This window comes from Chelonia mydas, chromosome 3 (genome assembly GCF_015237465.2).
Source record: "Chelonia mydas isolate rCheMyd1 chromosome 3, rCheMyd1.pri.v2, whole genome shotgun sequence".
NCBI classification, from domain to species: Eukaryota; Metazoa; Chordata; order Testudines; family Cheloniidae; genus Chelonia; species Chelonia mydas.
In genome coordinates, this window is record NC_057851.1 from 91359060 (window position 1) to 91377449 (window position 18390).

Here is an 18390-nt window from a genome sequence, read left to right on the forward strand (position 1 = left end):
CACTTTGTATTCTGTGTTGTTATTGAAATCAATATATTTGAAAATGTAGAAAACATCCAAAAATATTTAAATAAATGGTACTCTATTATTGTTTAACAATGCGATTAATTGTGATTAATTTTTTAAATTGCTTGACAGCCCTAATATATATACAATTCTGCCCTACAGCCAGTATATGTATAATATATATCGCCACTAGATGGGACAGAACACTAAACCCAGAAGATGCGTGTGTTATACTTGCCCCCTCTTACTCTTAGAAGAACGATACTCCCTCACTGATCCGGCATAGGCCTAAAGCCTCCAGACCAAAAATAGCAACACCAGACTACTCTCCAAAAGGAACCTTCTGCTTCCTAATTTCCCACCAATTTCCATAGGTCTGAAGCCTATGCAGAGGTTTGGAAAACAAGGAGAAATGGCTCTAGAGAAAACTCTGTTAATTCTTCAGGTCTGATAGGGGAACAACATGGGGTCACAGCTAAGGAACTACCCATTGACAGATCCTTCCCTAAAGCCAGTCAGGGTCATAAACTTAGCGTTGAAGAAGATGTCAGTTCTTAATGCACAACAAAGCAATCAGCCATCGAGGACATAAGCAAACCTCATCACCCTCAAGACCTTACAATTTAAACAAACCATCTACGCTGAGGCACAACTGGGGATAAAAATCTACTATAACTCCTTCATAGACCAGAGGATGATTGACCAGAAGTAGATCTCTCCTGGTGTTTATGCTTCCCCTTCATTTTCTTTTTAGGAGGAGCTGCAGAGGGATCTCTGGTGTATTTCCAGCCCTTTCAGGATCTGACTTAGAGCTCTTCAGATGCAATCATTTCCATTGCTGCCTTGATGGGCTTGGGGACAATTTATTGGATTTAGAAAAATCTCCCAGCACTGTATCCACCTGTTTTGAACCCACAATGTCTTCTGGAACACAGCTTTGCTTAAGTCCATGTGGCTTATAAAACCTTTCATACAGGATTTATTACAAGGAAGGCTTAGATTCTACACAATCTTTCAGGTGATGGTGTAAACACTGCACAAGCAGCATACCTCTTTTACACTTGAGTGGTGTCCCCACGCACTTTAAACACTGATCTGAAATAGAGATTTCTGTGGGACAAGGAAGTCCCTCTTAAATCCTGGTTTCTGCACATCATCTGCTATGTGAAGACACGATGAGCAGATTAACTATCAATTCTACAGGAAAAACAATTAATCGTAAAAACTAATGATCAAAGCTGCTTCAGAAATAAATACATTTGAAAATTAACAAATGTAACAAGAAACCTAGCATTAAACCCTCACGGGGAGGGCTTACCACTCAGGCCAGCAGAAAGAGAAGGAATGAAAACAGTAAGGATTTGAGTAGGGATAGGCAACCTTTGGCACTTGGCCCATCAGGGAAATCCTCTAGTTTGTTTACCTGCAGCATCCCAAGGTTCGGCCGATCGCAGCTCCCCCTGGCCACAGTTCGCCATTCCAGGCCAATGGGGGCTGTGGAAAGTGGCGCGGGCCAAGAGATGTGCTGACCGCTGCTTCCCGTGGCCCCCATTGGCTTGGCACAGCGAACTGTGGCCAGAGGGAACTTGATCGGCTGACCCTGCGGACGCTGCAGGTAAACAAACCGTCCCGGCCCGCCTGCGGATTTTCCTGATGGGCCGCTTGCCAAAGGTTGCCGATCGCTGGAGAAACTGTTATTAGAGCTGGATAGGAAATCATTTTCCTGCCCCATGAGAATTTTCAAGATATCAATTTTTTTCTCCAACCTGAATCAAGATGAAAAGTCAAAATCTCAAAAAATTGAGAACCAATCATCCAATTTTTATTTTCAGGTTTTGATGATTTCAAAACATTATGTTTCAATTTCAACCTTTATTAAAGAACAAAACAGAATTGGGAGAGTTATTGAATCACAGAAAAGTGGGGCTGGAAGAGACCTTAAGAGGTCATCTAGTCCATCCCTCTGCACAGAGGCAGGACTATGCTTGATAGATGTTTGTCTAATCTGTTCTTAAAAACAGTGATGATGATTCCACAACCCCCCTAGATAACCTGTTCCAGTGTTTAATGGTCATCAAAACTCACCCTCTCTCATGAACAGGTTTGGTTTCAATGAATCTGCATTTTCTGATGAAAAAGGTTTTGTTGGAAAATTCCTGATCAGTTCTAGTTTTTTAATACTTTGGTTCCTTGGCTCCAGAACACTAGATTCAAAGGGCATGTACGTGATCCCCTAATGGTTAAATATGCAGACAGGGTTATGTAGCTGCATAGCAGGGCACACATCTCCTACAGAATTTCTCAGCAAGGGCAAAGACATGAAGGACACTACCAAACCAACAAAAAGCATCAGGGGAGCTGTGCAGCTCTGACAGTCAAAAAAATGCTGGAAGCATTCTAGTGTGTGCAACGAAATACAGCATGTCAGCAGCAGCTATTTCTGAATATTTAACGCTCTCAACTTGGGCATTCAAAGATGATGCAGGAACTGTTGTGTAAAAGCAAAACGCTGTGCATTATTTGTGGGCACCTTGAAAGAGAAAATGATAGATTTTACACAGTATATTGCAAAGAACTTGTTTGGTAGACATGTTATTGGGCTCAACTTTAAAATCAAAACTCTCAATATATAAAAGTAAGGGATTTGATATTAAAAAAGCACTGAAGTATGATGAACTGATGAAAGTAAAATTTAAATAATGTCACAAAGCAAGTGATATACACTTCCCCCTCCCCCCCACACACACACAAAATGAGATTTGCTACAAACTGGGTCAAAAAAGTCTATCAGTTACTAGAGATCATAATAAATTCACCATGTGCATTCTGTAATTTCTTATAGAAAAATCTCCTGCATCCCTGCCACTTTTGACCCCGTTTCTGCTCCTGCTCCCGCTTATGTCAAATGAAATTTTGCTAGTGATCTTAACAGGGCAGGATTGGACCCATTTATTCCTCTGCAAACTGCTTATTCAATTTAATACAAGCTCAGCACAGGTAGCATTAACAGCAGATGCACTGCCTGAGAAGCCAGTCACACATTAGGTATTCCTTATGGCCCCGATTCAGCAAAATACTTAACACATGCTTAAATGCTTTGCTGAAGAGGGATGCACTTAAACATGTGCCTAAGTATTTTGCTGAACTGGCCCCCAAAACCTTACAAATCAACAGTTCATTGTGAATATTTGCAGTGCTTTTATAGTTTGTCAGCTACGAGGCTAGCCCATTAAAAAGCATCTCACATAAAGAGCAGATTCATAGATTCATAGATATTAAGGTCAGAAGGGACCATTATGATCATCTAGTCTGACCTCCTGTACAATGCAGGCCACAGAATCTCCTGCGAAAAACCTCTCACCTATGTCTGAGCTGTTGAAGTCCTCAGATCATGGTTTAAAGACTTCAAGGAGCAGAGAATCCCCAGCAAGTGACCCGTGCCCCATGCTACAGAGGAAGGCGAAAAACCCCCAGAGCCTCTGCCAATCTGACCTGGAGGAAAATTCCTTCCCGACCCCAAATATGGCGGTCAGCTGAACCCTGAGCATATGGGCAAGATTCACCAGCCAGATACCCAGGAAAGAATTCTCTGTAGTAACTCAGATGCCACCCCATCTAACATCCCATCACAGGCTATTGGGCCAATTTACCATGAATATTTAAAGATTAATATTTTTAAGTCATTTAAATCAAACTCCCATTTAACTACCAATTAGTTTAGATATAGTTCTCCTTTCATCACTGTGGCTAGCAAAGATAAAAGCCTGAATAGCGACTTCTCTATTTAACAGTTAGCTTGCTCCCCCTGCCTTGTTCTTGAAGGAATGCCATAACCCAATGTTAGTAACACAACAATACTTCCAATGTACTGAATAGTTATGTTGAATGCTTGACTAGGACAGGCATGCAAGAATCAGTGGTATTTATAAAGGGGTAAGATTCTATTTTAGCATAGACACCTTCACAATCAGGAATAGCACAATAGGAATTATTGAAAATTCATTTTAAAAATGAATTTTGTTGAAATATATTTTAAAGTATGGGTGGATATGGTGGTAGCTTGCTTCAGAATAAGCCATAACATGCTAACTGGATGAGTGTTTCAGAATCCTAGCAAAAATGATGAAATGTCTTGAATTCTATTTTTTTAAAGAAGTCTGTCATAAATTAGAAGAATAAGAATTGGATATCAGATTAGCACACTAAATTGCTCTGAGAAAAATCAGTTTACATGCCATTAAAAAAATCCTATGTTTAAAGATTTTACGGTTCTAAATTGAAGCATTCAAAAGTTGGAAGATGAAAAACAAAATGCCTTTGAAACCTTAATTCTGCCCTCTTGTGCGTATACATTATGATACAGATTACATATTAATTTTTCCTTTCCTATTCAGAGTCAGATCATGGCTTACCCTACACCTGCCCATAGAGACATAAGGGGACTGAGACCTGAGCCTCTGCATAGCCTTCCAGGCCTATTCCTTCTCCCAAGAGCAGATAGAAAGGAACTGGGCAGAGCCTTGACTCCACCCCCCAATATGTCAATCAGCACAGTTTCTTCCATGTGCTGTAGCTATACAAGAAGGAGGTAAGGTCTGCACAAGAGATGTAGCGATGTTGACTGATTAAAAAAAAAAAGACAGATCTTGGAAGTGTTATGGTAAGAAATGGTAAGATTACAGTCTTAACAGGTGGATCTATAGAGCCACCTGCTGATGATTGACTTGAAATATTTGCACCTCTTATACATACATTTTTACATTATTCCTGTGATTTAAACAAGAAATAGATCTTAACATTTAATGGTAGTTGTGTGTTTTATCGATGCTTTTAAGCATTTCCCATTCCTCTTAATAGTTTCCTACAGATGACCCCAGCAGAAAAATATTTGCTAGCACTCAGATATTTAAAGGACATTTTTTCCCCTTCAAAGCATATTTTGTAGTCCCATAAACTTTGTTTATTTGCCACTTTTCTTCCCAAAGAAAGCAAAATTTTACAGGTGAAAATGATCTGCAAAGATGTCTTTTCTTACCTTCTGCTGTTTTAGCTGCTGCTGCTGTCTTGGAAACTAAAAATAAAATAATTATGTAGCTATAATCAGTCAACAGTGGAGCTTTGGCAGTTTAGACAACAATCACTTTTACAATCTAGACATGTTCGACTATTGAACATCTCAATAATTCTTGCAAAAACTAATTAAATTTTCTTGAACATGTAAGTGTTGATTTTATATTTCCTAAGGGAAGATAATGTTCCATATAGGTAAATCTTTTTGTTGTTGTTATTTCAGAATTTGTAATGGGGAGGGGGTAATTTTTTGTAAGAAGGACTAGTGCTGTATCGACTCTGTTGACATGTAGTGCTATCAAAAGACTTAAACCAGGTTTATAAGAAAGTTTCTCATTTCCACTCTAGCTTGGGAAATGCTAAATGCACAAAGAGGTAGCATATTACATTTTTAAAGAGAGTGAACGTTCAGTTCTTATAAATGCTCATAACTCTGGAGATTTATCAGAATGATCTGAGTCTATAGAACTGAACTGGAAATCTGGTCACAACAGGCCCTCTTACCAGATTTCCAGTATTCCCTGCCTCCCATCAGGCTGTAACTACCTCAAAAACAATCTTTCTTGTCATATTTCATTGCTTTTTCCTTCTGTTTTGGGCCAAAATCTGGAAGAATCAGGGGTGCATGAAAAAATGAAAAACCATTTTAGAACAATTATCCAAGAGAAATCATGGCAAGATTAAAAGCAACCAACTGCATTTATATATTTGAGCATCTGAAGTAGGCCCCAGATCTGAGTTTTATTTATTTTATTCTTTGAAAGACCTGAACTGATGATTCCCCACTAAGTAATCAGGGAACTTCGGAGCTTGGGAGGAGTCCCCAAAACAGCACTCAAGAGGGAATCGGAGCTCAGCATTTTCTCTTTAATAAGTGACACCATTTACATGGGTTAAAGTGGAAGATGGGAAAGATCAAGGTTTACAAAGTAAAGTCATCAAGCAGGTAAATGACAGTACAAAAGCTACTGAGTAATATGCAACAAGTTTCTTCAGAGGCTGTTTTAAAAACAGCCAGGTCTTTGTAGAGATGGACTGAGCAGAATAATTTGGATCCAATTCCTCAATTTCAGGGGAATTTAATTGGAGCTAGGATTTTGGTTTAGGACTATTACTAGTTTTTAAAGCAGGCATCAGAATATGCATCATTTGGAATATGAGGCCATTTCATTTAAAATGCCACATAGAGGCTGGTTTGGTTAATGGTAATTGTAGGTTTACTATATGTATTGCATTCTGGTAGTTGTTCTGAATTGAGAAGACTGTCAAGCAATAGTAAAAACTCCATTCTTGCAAATCTGTCTGATCCAGCTGAATCTCTCTTTGTGTTTGAGAACTTAAATGCAGCAATAACACTTGCATGTATATAAATCTCCTCACTATATTTTCCACTGAATGCATCCAATGAAGTGAGCTGTAGCTCATGAAAGCTTATGCTCAAATAAATTTGTTAGTCTCTAAGGTGCCACAAGTCCTCCTTTTCTTTTATTCAGAACATACTCTCCAGGAGCCTTAAAGATCTGTTTTGCAGATGGTTTCCTGTCCTTCAGGGTGAATTTCCATTGAAAAAAACGAATTCTAGTAAGATTCCTTTCTGCAGTGCAGAAGAAATATTAATGCTCCAGGCCTATGTAATACACCAGAGACAGATTGCAGGAACTGGGATTTTATTGCTGCTTTAGAACCAGTTTCCTTAAGTACTGCTGCTTCTCCTTTCACGGCAACAACACTTGCATGTACCCATCAAACTAGTTCTCATTTCCTGTTTGAAGCCAAATGCCAGACAAAATTCTGATAGCTAAAGAGAGTTTGTACAAGGAACACCAGGAAAAATTTGGAATATTAGCTTTGAAAATCAAATACTGTATATTTACTGAGCTTGGTCATCTAGAAGTGCCATCAATTTCCTGTTGAGGAACTCTATTAGGCTTCAAAATTACCTCAACATTTTTTGCTTTTTCTGTTTAAAAATACAAGATTCAAGCTGTAAAAATAATCAACTTTTAATTATGCGAATTAATATTCAGAGAGTGGATTTTCTTTGTGGGATGGGAATAAGGCAAAATATAGGAGAAACAACACAAACCAAAAAGAGCAATACAGAGATCTAGGAATATACCAGAACTGACCAGATGGTTTTATTTCTCAATAGTAAGCCATATCAGTTTTCCCTCTTATCAAATATTTACCTTAAATTTCACAAACATTCCTGTTACTAAGCTCATTCATTAGAAATTTTTTGAAAAGTGAACACAAATTGGGTGAGATAATTAAAGTGAGGTAGTTAAAATTCAAATGAATATTTTGGTTTTCATACTTTGGTTTACATACAGTTTTCACTTGAAAATCCCCATTTCGTTGTTGTTGTAACATAACTCAAAAGAGTGAACACTGAAAAAATACCTGGTTGGGTGGTAGTTTTATTAGGTTTTAATAATTTAAACTGAAACCCAAAACTCTAGGTGCAGTATTTAGAAATGGGCATGAAATAAAACCTACTCAATCAAAATGTGTGGGTTTTTAACATCCAGCCTGGATTCAGATATGAATTTTGTCGAAAAAAGCTGGGTGTCTAACTTTGGGTTCCTAAAGTCATATTTAGGCACCTAAATAAATGGATTGGTTTTCAAAAAGTTCTGAGCACCCAGCAGCTCCTGTTGCTGTCTGTGACAACTGTTGGTTTTTAAAAATTAAACTACTCTTTTAGGTGCTTAAACATGGATTTAGGAGCCCAACTTTTAGAGACTATTGTTCAGTGTAGGTTTTCAGGTAGCTTTTATTTTATGATGAAGTGCTCCAAAACCCTGAATTCACATATCTCTGGTCTTTGGCTTTTCACATCCTATATTCTGATCCAAATCTACTTTCTAGGCTTCCGCCCATTTCTCTAATACTGCTAAAAATACATCCTTCAATTTTGTAGGTGCCATGAGAGATTCAAGATATTCTTGCAACTTTCAGAGCACTGCTGAAGTAGGTATCAGAGGCCATTAGATCTTAGTGTCTTAGGGATCTGCCCTATGCCCTGTTCTCTTTAGAGAATTGCTGTAGGTCATGAAAGCTTATGCTCAAATAAATTTCTTATTCTCTAAGGTGCCACAAGTACTCCTGTTCTTTTTGCGGATACAGACTAACACGGCTGCTACTCTGAAACACATACATAGTGTCACAGCAACTACATCAGTGGCCTTTTGTGTAATCCAGTAGATGGTGCTATGATGCAATAAACAAGCTTTACAAATATGTGAAATACACTGAAAATAGAGAGAGAAGGTTATTCTTTATCCTTTACCTGGTGCTGCTGCTTTTATAGTGGCTGGCTTGGCTGTGGGAGCTTTTGCTGGCTCTTAAAGAGAACAAATTAAATAAATTACTGTAAAGTGTTATAGCATGAAAATACAGAAGTATAAAGGAAGTCTGCAAATGAAAAATACAGCCCTTGGCATATTTCTTAGTGAAGAATGAAGAAAAGAGATCATCAGAACAATAGAAGTGCCCAGACACACTCCACTAATTCACAGGCATGAAAACAATCAGCAAAACTGTTTTTTTTCGAGTAGCCTGTCAAATATTATCATGAGCCAGTGGCTTCCTTCTCCCCCCGCTGAAGAGTGATCCTGGAGCCACTGCTTGGTTGCTACTGCATCAGACCCTGCAGCTGCTGAGTCTCTCTACCCAGAGGAGCAAGGCCAGTCAATCCATGTAACTGTAGCTCCACTGGTCTTGTTCCTCGCATAGCATATGGACAAACTCTATCTGGGTTGGGGCAAAGGAACCCCCCATGGAGCATACTTCAAAGTTGTGAAAAGAAAGGGTACCTCTAGAAGCGCTCCAATAATCTTGTCCAAAAGAACCAGACTGAGTCCACTGGGTTCATCCACTGTGTGCTAGAGTTTAGTTAATCCTTTGCATCCTTAGCAACTGCTAGAACAGATTGTGCTTAAACCAAGATAATTTAACAAATAGCCATAAGCCAAAGCGTACTGGTTTTCCTAATGGAATTTGGTTTGTCAACTGAAACAATATATATATATATTCTCTGATTTACAGTTCACATTTTCATATTGCAAAAGGAAATAATTAATCATTTTAATCATAATCTGAATTACAGAATGCCAACAAAATGTTAGTTAATCCTTCACATCTGTCACAATGTTATTAAAAAGAAAAAAAAAAACTATGGCTAACTCAGAAATTCAATTTCCAGTTCTTCCCCTCTAGTATATTGAGAAGTTCATGAAAGATGCATCAGAATGCCTTGTAAAACATAATGAAAACAAAATATAAAGTTTAATGCGTGTGGGATTGGTTTGTTTGTATCCATTTAAAACTATGCAGTAAATTAGTTCTAGAGCACTATAATTACTCCTGGGGGATCATCGCTCCTCTATAGGAGGAGACCTTGTTTAAGGGTTTTCTTAGCGTTTCTATCCAGGTCCCCACTCCTGCAAAAGAAGAGGAGGTTCAATCCACAAACCCTACAGATATCAGGGATTCACTAGAATTATAGGTCCTCCCCATGGGCTCTGATGATGTCTTTGCTCTCCCTCCAATTCTCAGGCAATGCAGCTCCATTGAAGCCAGGCTGCCAAGATATCCCATAAAGGCAGCTGGCTCTGGAACTACTCTTTAAGGGGATTCGCAAGTCAGAGGGACTATGTGCTGTGGCAAGGCACCTCCTCCATCTCACCAGGCTCAGCACTTCCCCCCTGGCAGTGGGGGCCCCCCATGCCGGATGGTGTTTATTTTCCCACTTGAGGTTTATTTAGGGTGACCAGACAGCAAGTGTGAAAATCGGGACGGTGGTGGCGGGTAATAGAAGCTTATATAAGAAAAAGACCCAAAAATCAGGACTGCCCCTATAAAATCAGGACATCTGGTCACCTTAAGTTTATTTCCCAATATTTTCCAGGAAGGGCTTGGGGCCAGCCCAGGAGCACTCCTCCGCCAAACAAAAAGAAACAAATTCACAACATAAAACAAAGGGAGATACTTTTTCCTACCCCCTCCATGGGGGCATGTGCACTGGTGCTGGGGACACGGCAGCATCCTATGGCTTGAAGTGGTTTCCATCATATACAGGGTTTACAGTTTTGTTCGGTGGCTCTCAGCACCCCCACTATACCAATTGTTCCAATGTCACTAGGCAGGTGGCCTGGTTATTATGCCAGTCCTCTCCCTAAACAGGCAGTCAGTTACGTAGCTTCCCCTGTAGGGAGGAGCGTGGTCTTCCACCCTGGAGAAGCCTTTCTCTGTGCTGTCACTAGCCCTGCAGCAACTTGTCTCTCCTCCTCCTCTCTCACTGGAGGTGGGGTTTTTAAAGGTGTCAGGCAACCCTTGATTGGACTCAGGTGTCCCTAGTTGACCTGAGGTAACCTCTTTTCAGCTTATAAGGAAAATGACCTTTACTGTTCTAGAGCTAATATACCTCCCTTCCACCACTGTCTTACGGCTGTCCAGCCTGACTTTGTTATAGTGAAAAAAGTAATACAGCAAATAGGCACATGAGTAGTTTTACTCCTGTGAGTCATCTCATTGATTCAATAGGATAACTCGTATGAATAACGTTACCCACATGCCTTGCTATTTGTAGGACTGGACTCTTGGTTTGTATTATCTGATTAGTTTTCATGCCAGGCTTGGGCGGGATCATGATGAACGGGCCTCCTCAAAGCATGGATCTTGAGTCCCAAGGGAGATACCTCCATAAGGTGCTGGGAAGATGGGAGACACTTGCTGCAGAATGGTTGAAATCCCTTCGACACAGCCCAGAAAAGATCAGGCATGGATCTGAGAGACTGTTTGGGCATTCCCGAAACCGTGAGTATCCGTGAAATTTTTACTCATAGGTAGCATTTGAGACAAGCATGATCCTTCAGAGATTAACATATTCCATAATCTTTAAAAATATACCACACATTCAAGATGTAAGCAGTGTCAGGATGAGCTCCACCCTGACATCTGGTGGTGAGGTGTGGCAAGTTGTGGAAAAGAACTTCAGGGGCCGATCTCATTTGCATAGGCACACCCACCCTGCCTAGAATGAGGCTATAGCTGCCCAAGGTCACTTTGGCTGCTGTGGGATCCCCAGGGTCTCTGTTATTGGGGCAGGAAGAATAAATTGTTATTACCCTGATTATGGGAACTGTGCTTGGAACTGTACTTGGCCTTTTGTTATGATGGAGGGACTTGCCGCTAGGCAAGGGTCATGGGTTCCAAAACTCTGTGAATTGAGAGAGGTTGGGGACAAGTATTAATATTTGGTGGCATGGGCCCCTTGGTGAGGGCCTTACATGCTAATTGCACTTCCTCCTCTCTCCACTGTGGAATATCAGAGCTAATTTTGATTTCATTAGGAGTCTAGTTACAGGCTGCTGAGCTCACTTTGGGCTAATGGTGCACCAGCACTGAGGCTCCCCTACTACAAGCTGAATTCACCAAAGAGCTGAACTGGCTAAGAGCTGAAATCACTGAGCGTTGTGTTAAGTAGTGGGGGAGCCTGAAGATATATTGTGGAGCAGTTTGCGGGATGGCTGGAGTGCCTTATGGACAGGCTGGTGCAGCAGTTCATAGGACAGCGGGAGCTGCTTGTGGGACGCGGAGCAGCTCATGGACCGGCTGGTGGAGAAGTTCATGGGATGGCGGGAGCTGCTTGTGGGCCGCGGAGCGGAGCTGAGTGAAGCAGTTCGTGGGGTGGCTGGTGGAGCGGAGCGGAGTGAAGGCCTATGGAGCTGTGGGGCGGTCAGCTTCAGATCATGTAAGGTGCCCCTTACCCCCGCCCCCATCTCCACCCAGGTTGGGAGGTAAAGCTCTGCAGATAAACTTTCGAACTCTGGGGCTGCCCTGACCAGGGACAGAGACTTTTGGGTCATTGGACTTTTGGGACTTTGGATGATTTGGGGTTGCTGGACTCAAGAACCAAAAGGAAAGGGCATGCCCCAATTTGCTTGGGGTGGGTTTTTTTGCTCATGGGTTGTGTTATGAATCCTGTTGGTGGTGTTTCCCCAACATAATGCCACATTGTTTCTCTCTGTTATTAAAATGCTTTTTGCTACACTCAGACTACGTGCTAGTGAGAGGGGAAGTATTGCCTCTTGGAGGCGCCCAGAGGGGGTGGTATATATTTGTCCCAGGTCATTGGGTGGGGGCTCGAGCCGGTTTGCATTGTGTTATTGGAATGGATCCCCTAGATATTGAACCCGGCCCTTGTTGCTGCCAACTCTGATGGGCAGAAGGGTTACAAACACAAAGAATCTGATCACTTGAAGTCTGACCTCTATAATGATGTATGATAAGTGTGTTAACTATGGGGGAGCACTACTTGTTACAAGCCTGTAGAAACAAAGGTTCCTGGGCTACCCTGTTGACTATCCTGTTTTCTTGAAACATTATTTTGAGATCATTGCGCACTCAGAACTCCTTCCGTGGGACTGTTAGGTACACAAGGAATGCAAGGTTATGATCTATGGGGTTGTGAATAGGCACCATTTATTTGGCAATTTGAGAGTACTTGGGCATTTCTCTGGAAACCTGTCAGCGCATAAGCCTTCTACCAAGCTCACAGCCACTGAGAACACAGTACAACTGAGATTATTTTTGACATTTCCTTCCCTGTGAAAACCTCGGCTACTGTAGACATGTGATTAAAAAAATGAGGGAGGCAAAACCGTCAGCGGCAAGGAAGAGCATGGAATTAGAAACAGTGTGTGAATGGGTTTAGAAAGGAGGAAGCAGCTGAAGGCTAAACATGTCATTTTTCAATGATAAATGGTGAAGCTACTTTCTTCTTTGCATCTTCAACAATTTTAATGACCATTATTTGGGAACACTGCAACATGTTTAAAACAGTTGATATGGAAAAAAATATCAAATCATGTAAGAGAGTCTTACTTTTAGGTTCTTTGGACACGACAGGTTCTTTCTCACCTGTAAAGTATTTTTTTTAAATTATAGTATATGCACACAAACACAGACAGACAGACAATTACAATAGAAGTGGCTGCCGTGGGGTTGAGTTGTTTGGATGTGCATTGGGATGAGTTACTTAGGGTCCTTTTCACAAGAAAGTTGCACCGATTTAACATCAGATATAAATTTAAACTAAACCAGTCCAAAAAGTGGTATGAACACAGTTATTTTTGGTTTAATTTAAGAGCACGAATCTATTTAAGAGTAGGTAAAACCTGTTACTGATTGACTTAAACAAAATCAAAATAAGCCTGACCACACAGTTTTTTGCACTCGTTTAACTAAACCTTAAGCTTGTCATACCTTTACTTAAACTGGTGCAACTCTGTACACAGATAAGATTTTATTCATGATGAGTGAGGAAAGGGGATGTCTTGTGGGTTGATCCGTATGGTGTGTGAGAGAGCTGGACAGAGAGGTATTTGGTGAAAGGTGGCCTATTGGTTATAATGAACTGAACTACCTGCTTTGAGGATTTTTATTTGGACACCCAGCTATGGCAGTTACGTCCCATTGACCACCTTATTGGTAACACTTAAATACCCTCTCTGCTATTTTAATTAACCTGTGACATATGAAACATGAAGAAACTGCTGAAGTGACAGTAGGAAAATAGAAAGAGCTAGTGTTTAGATTGTTAACATAAATAAATTATATATTAATTGCTTCCTTAAACACTAACACTAGAAATATTATTCCAGCATGAAAGCCATCAAAATAGAGTAGACTTCAAGCTGCAAAACAGGACTAGACCATTACTAACAACAATACAGAGTTGCTTGAGTTTAAATTGATGTCTCACTTGTCATCAGAAGGTTGATATGAGATAAGCTAACATCAGTGACTGCCAAGCATTCTAATAAAAAGTCTGAAAAATTCCAAGAGAAACACATTTATATTTGGGTGATATGCTGCTCTGAACCAAAATGTTTCTGGGTTAATCCTCTGCTTCCACTAACTTTCTGGGAAAGCGTGTTTTGCAGGCGTTACTTCAAAGCATGATAATTACCACATTTAGATGAAATTAATCATGAAGCAGCTTACAGCCATGTTATCTAGCTAAGGGGTCTACTGAAGCCTTTAAGAAGTGCCTAGTCGTTGCCAGATATGGAAATTTTAAAAGGTGTATATTGCAGCGATATGAATCATTTATCATCATAATCTGCCATTGCTATAGGTTATAAAAAAATAAACAAACTGGAAGCATCATTTACAACAACAGACACAATCTAAATAAAGCCCCCAAGCTCTCGCTTTCATTTTTTCCATATAAGGCATTATTTACTAGGTCAACATTCCTTAATATATTTTAGAGCGGCAAGTTACAGTTAAAGGCATCAATGTGCTTTTCCACTTATCTTAAGTATGTAAGAAATAGTAAAATTTAAGCAAATAGCTAAATTGTTTTTCCATTCAGAAATTGTTACAATTTGTTCTTATGTTTCAGAGCAGAAAAATTCATGATGGCTGATTTTAACAACATATAGCAATACGGAAGCAATACTGAAGCCAAGTTTTTCAAACCAGGTAGCTTGAAGTTACACTCCTAAATCCATATTCAGGCACTTGGGTTGGAATTTTGAAAGTTAACGTGAGTTGGAGGCAAAATTCTCAAAAAGGATTTTGGCTCCGAAGTCACATAGCTGCTTTTGAAAATTTTACCCTAGGCACCTAACTCCTATAGGCCACACTGAAAATCTCAGTCCTAACTAAGTGGCCTAATTTTGCAAAGTGCTAAACATCCTATAGTTCTCACAGAAGTTTCTGAAAGTGCTCAGCACTTTCGAAAATCAGGACACTTATTCAGGTGCCTAAATATGCATTTTGTGGCCTCACTTTAGGAATCCATTTTTTGGAAAGCTTGTCCCAACTGTTTCTTAAGCAAGTATAATTCTCCTATATGACTGCAAATGTCAGGATGAATGGATTCTGAAACTCTTAAGGAGAATGGAAAACAGGAGAATGGAAAGGAGACCAATAAATCAGGTCAAATCCTGGTGCAATTGAAGTAAGTGAGAGTTTTGTCACTCTCTTTAATGTGTCCAGGAGTTAGCTTTTAGAGTATTGTAATACTCGCTTATAGAAATCAAAACATTTATTGGGACACAGCAAGTAATGACTCCAGCACACAGGAGCAGGACTTAAGTTCCTCCTAACCCTTCCATCCCTGTATCCAGGCAACCCATAATATCAAAACAGGACAATAATGTAACACTAAAATAAAGATACAGAACAACCTATTGATAGAGATGTTGTCAGCCTTGATCATGACAGTATTTTGTTGCAGGGGGAAAATAGCCTTTCATTATTTCTGGCCCTCACAACCATAATTGCCATTTTTTCCTGGGCTTTTTTTACTGGCTTTTTTTACTGATCTTCCCTGGCTGACTGATTCTGTCTTTCAGGTGTTCATAGAAAAAAAATTAGCTTATACTTCTCCCTATCAGTATTAGGTGATGTATAGGTATTCGTCTATATTCCTCTCCTTTATTGGATCTCTTTGCCTATCAGCCCAGGAAGAGCTGTCTGGAGAACTTTCACATTTGGTCCCTTTAAATCTTTCCTTATGAATGTGCATTCCTTTCATCAGAAGATGGTTGAGTATGCTTCCTGGAAGCTATATAATAGCATCAGGAACCATGGCCATCAGGCTGGCACAGAGTGGGAATACTGTTCCAAATGCCTATTGGATATTCCTTGGCCAGCAGATAGATTTAGCAATAAGCAAACTGTCTTTGATGTTAGCTGTAGAGACTTATTGATCTCCAGCAATAATGAAAATAGTTTTTGTTTCTTTTTAAAATGATTATTTTCAAAAAGATGGTCCACTGATACTGTACATTAAGAAAAAAAGTGGAAATCTTTTAGAATTTTGTGCAGCAGTTAAAATATAGAGCAAGATTTTCAAAAGTGATTGGTGCTTTTTCTTTTTTTTTTTTGGTGCCCAACTTGAGATACCTTAAAAGGGCCTTTTATCAGAAAGTGCTGAGGACACCTTTGGTAATCCGGCCCCTTCTGTTCTGACACTGGAACCTGCCGAACACTAAAGCACCCAAAATCCCAAGTTACTTCTAACAATCTTGGCCATAGCCTTTCCTATAAAGACCCCTTAAAACTTTTACAATCAATAAACCACAGCTAACAGAATCACTTGTCAGTTTTGGAGGCTTGTGAAACATCTCCACTGTAAGTTTACAGTAGTTATTAGTGAATATTTAAAGGCAGACATATTGCAGTATGGGTTATCAATATGCCAGCATATTGTAGAGTAAGGAGACAACTTACCTTCTTTCTTTAAAGGTGAAAATGAAGGCTTTTCTTTTGCTGGCTCTTGAAAAGAATTAAAGTACAGTTAAACACATTTTTATTTTTTAAAAAACCCAAATATTTTAACAAACATGATCTGGCTTTATTCTTATCTGTACTGGCTAAAAGGATCAATTTTGAATTCAGACTCGAAATAAGCATCTGGAAGCTAGCATAGGTGTATCTCGGTGAAACAGCTAAGCAGTGCTTTAATCTTTTACCCCTTTCTAGTACAGGTAGCTCGAGCTTTTCCTCAGGCCTTGATCAACATTCTTTTGAAGTAAACTAGAAGTACACAGTAGCTGCAAATAACAGCTAAACTACACACAGGGTGATAAAAAAATCTTAAGCTTATATAATGCCTTTCATGCAACTGTATCCCTAGGAGGTTTATAATAAACCATTATACAAGAATGTCCCAATATTCTCTTTCAGAGCATGGCAAGTTTGAGTTTAAGTTAATTGACTAAATATTTCAAACCTTGGTCTGGAATGATTCTACTTTCAGGGTTCGTGATAACTTTACACAGCTTCTCCATAGATTTTTAGCATAATGTATATTTTAGAATAGCTTATAGGTCAACTTCAGATATGCTGAACAATCTAAATTTATACACAGGCAGCAATTCAGGTAAATACATAGTTTTCAAATTGTTGACTATCTTCTCTTAGGAGGATGCTCTATGTAGTTTGTATCTATAAATCTCCTGTTAATTTCAGTGGGAGCTAGGCATGTATATCAAGGAGTAAAAAGATCCCCAAAGCAAAGCAGCTTTCAACTCAGCTCAGTGGAAATTTAATATACTCTGGTTCTAATGCTAATGCTGCACTGACATGTCAAGTCCACCTGGAGTCAATTCTATTTTGGGAGGCATCATTTTATAAACTGAAGCTAATGCACCCTTTTCTTGGGAAGGCCATAAAACAAAACATTACTACAATCTAACCTAGAGGTTACAAACATGGACTATAGTCTCAGCATCTGTGGGTAACCATATTGTCTGAATCCTGCCTCTATATGGTAGATGATATACTGACCACATATCACGTCAATCCAGTGACAGAGTTTAAGGACGCCAAGTATAGGACATATATTGTGGTCCGCTAACTAGGCTGGACTTAAACCAGCAGGACCCACTATAATCTTTAGATGCTTCAACAGGACCCTTGATTCACAAATTTAAGATAAAAAGATACCAAAGTAGATGCTTCCCATTGTAAACCCAGATGAACACTAATCATATACCTTACTCTCCCTTAGCTGGTGGCCAGACGCTAGCATGGACTTAACCAGGTCCTATGGCTGTACTATGCTGTGTATGGGTCTTGTACAGAAACACAGCAGAACCAAAGGTCTCATACAACGTGCAGAAGCTCTATCAGGTAAGCCAAAAAAGAACCCTTCCTTCTGTCCAAGCCACGCGGAGATTTGCAAACCTTGCCTCGGATGGAAGTTGCAGTTTGCATATCTTATAATTTCTTCTTACTTTAGCTTCCAATTAGCTTTTTAGTAAAGAGCAAGAGTGAGAGAAAAGATGAACAGAAATGTCAGATATCAGAAAGCTGCATACTGAAAGTGGTCATTAGACGTTTTTTCAGTATTTCACATTCAGAATGGTTCTTGATCAGCAGAAGAGGAACTACTGACCATGCTATTATTGGCCAAAATATAATTGAGAACAGCATTTGGCTGCTTGACTTGGGTCTTGCACATCTGACACAACAACAGGACTTTTAAGCCAATGTGTCTTGTATGGATGGCAATTAAAGTCCCATTTGCTGCCCGTAGCAAGGGTTCAAAAGAGTGGAAATAGAGGAGGTAGCAGGTGGCATCTGATGTGTGAGAATTTCCATCATCAGAACAAAAAAACACAATTAAAGTCACTGAGAGACCAATCTCCTTGTAGTCTGCTGTCATGCTAGCAGATGTACCAGAATTTAAAAACAATTAGTTGAGTAGGGAGATTTGCTAGCTAATATGAATTACTATAGTTGAAGAGTAAGACACCTCAGACAGTTGAGCAATATGCAGTTATGAAT

General features: G+C 39.7%; 1 protein-coding gene across 1 annotated transcript in view; it reads right to left on the reverse strand.

Moving 5' to 3' along the window:
* LOC119565715 (triadin-like) overlaps positions 1-18390 on the reverse strand; it is a 147066-nt gene that overhangs the window by 110033 nt on the left and 18643 nt on the right. The window contains exons 5-8 of the mRNA XM_043543140.1: positions 16330-16374; positions 12967-13002; positions 8369-8422; positions 5042-5077 (exon numbers count right to left, since the gene is read on the reverse strand). Of these exons, the coding sequence (XP_043399075.1) occupies positions 5042-5077; positions 8369-8422; positions 12967-13002; positions 16330-16374 (171 nt within the window). The remainder of the gene's footprint in view (positions 1-5041; positions 5078-8368; positions 8423-12966; positions 13003-16329; positions 16375-18390) is intronic.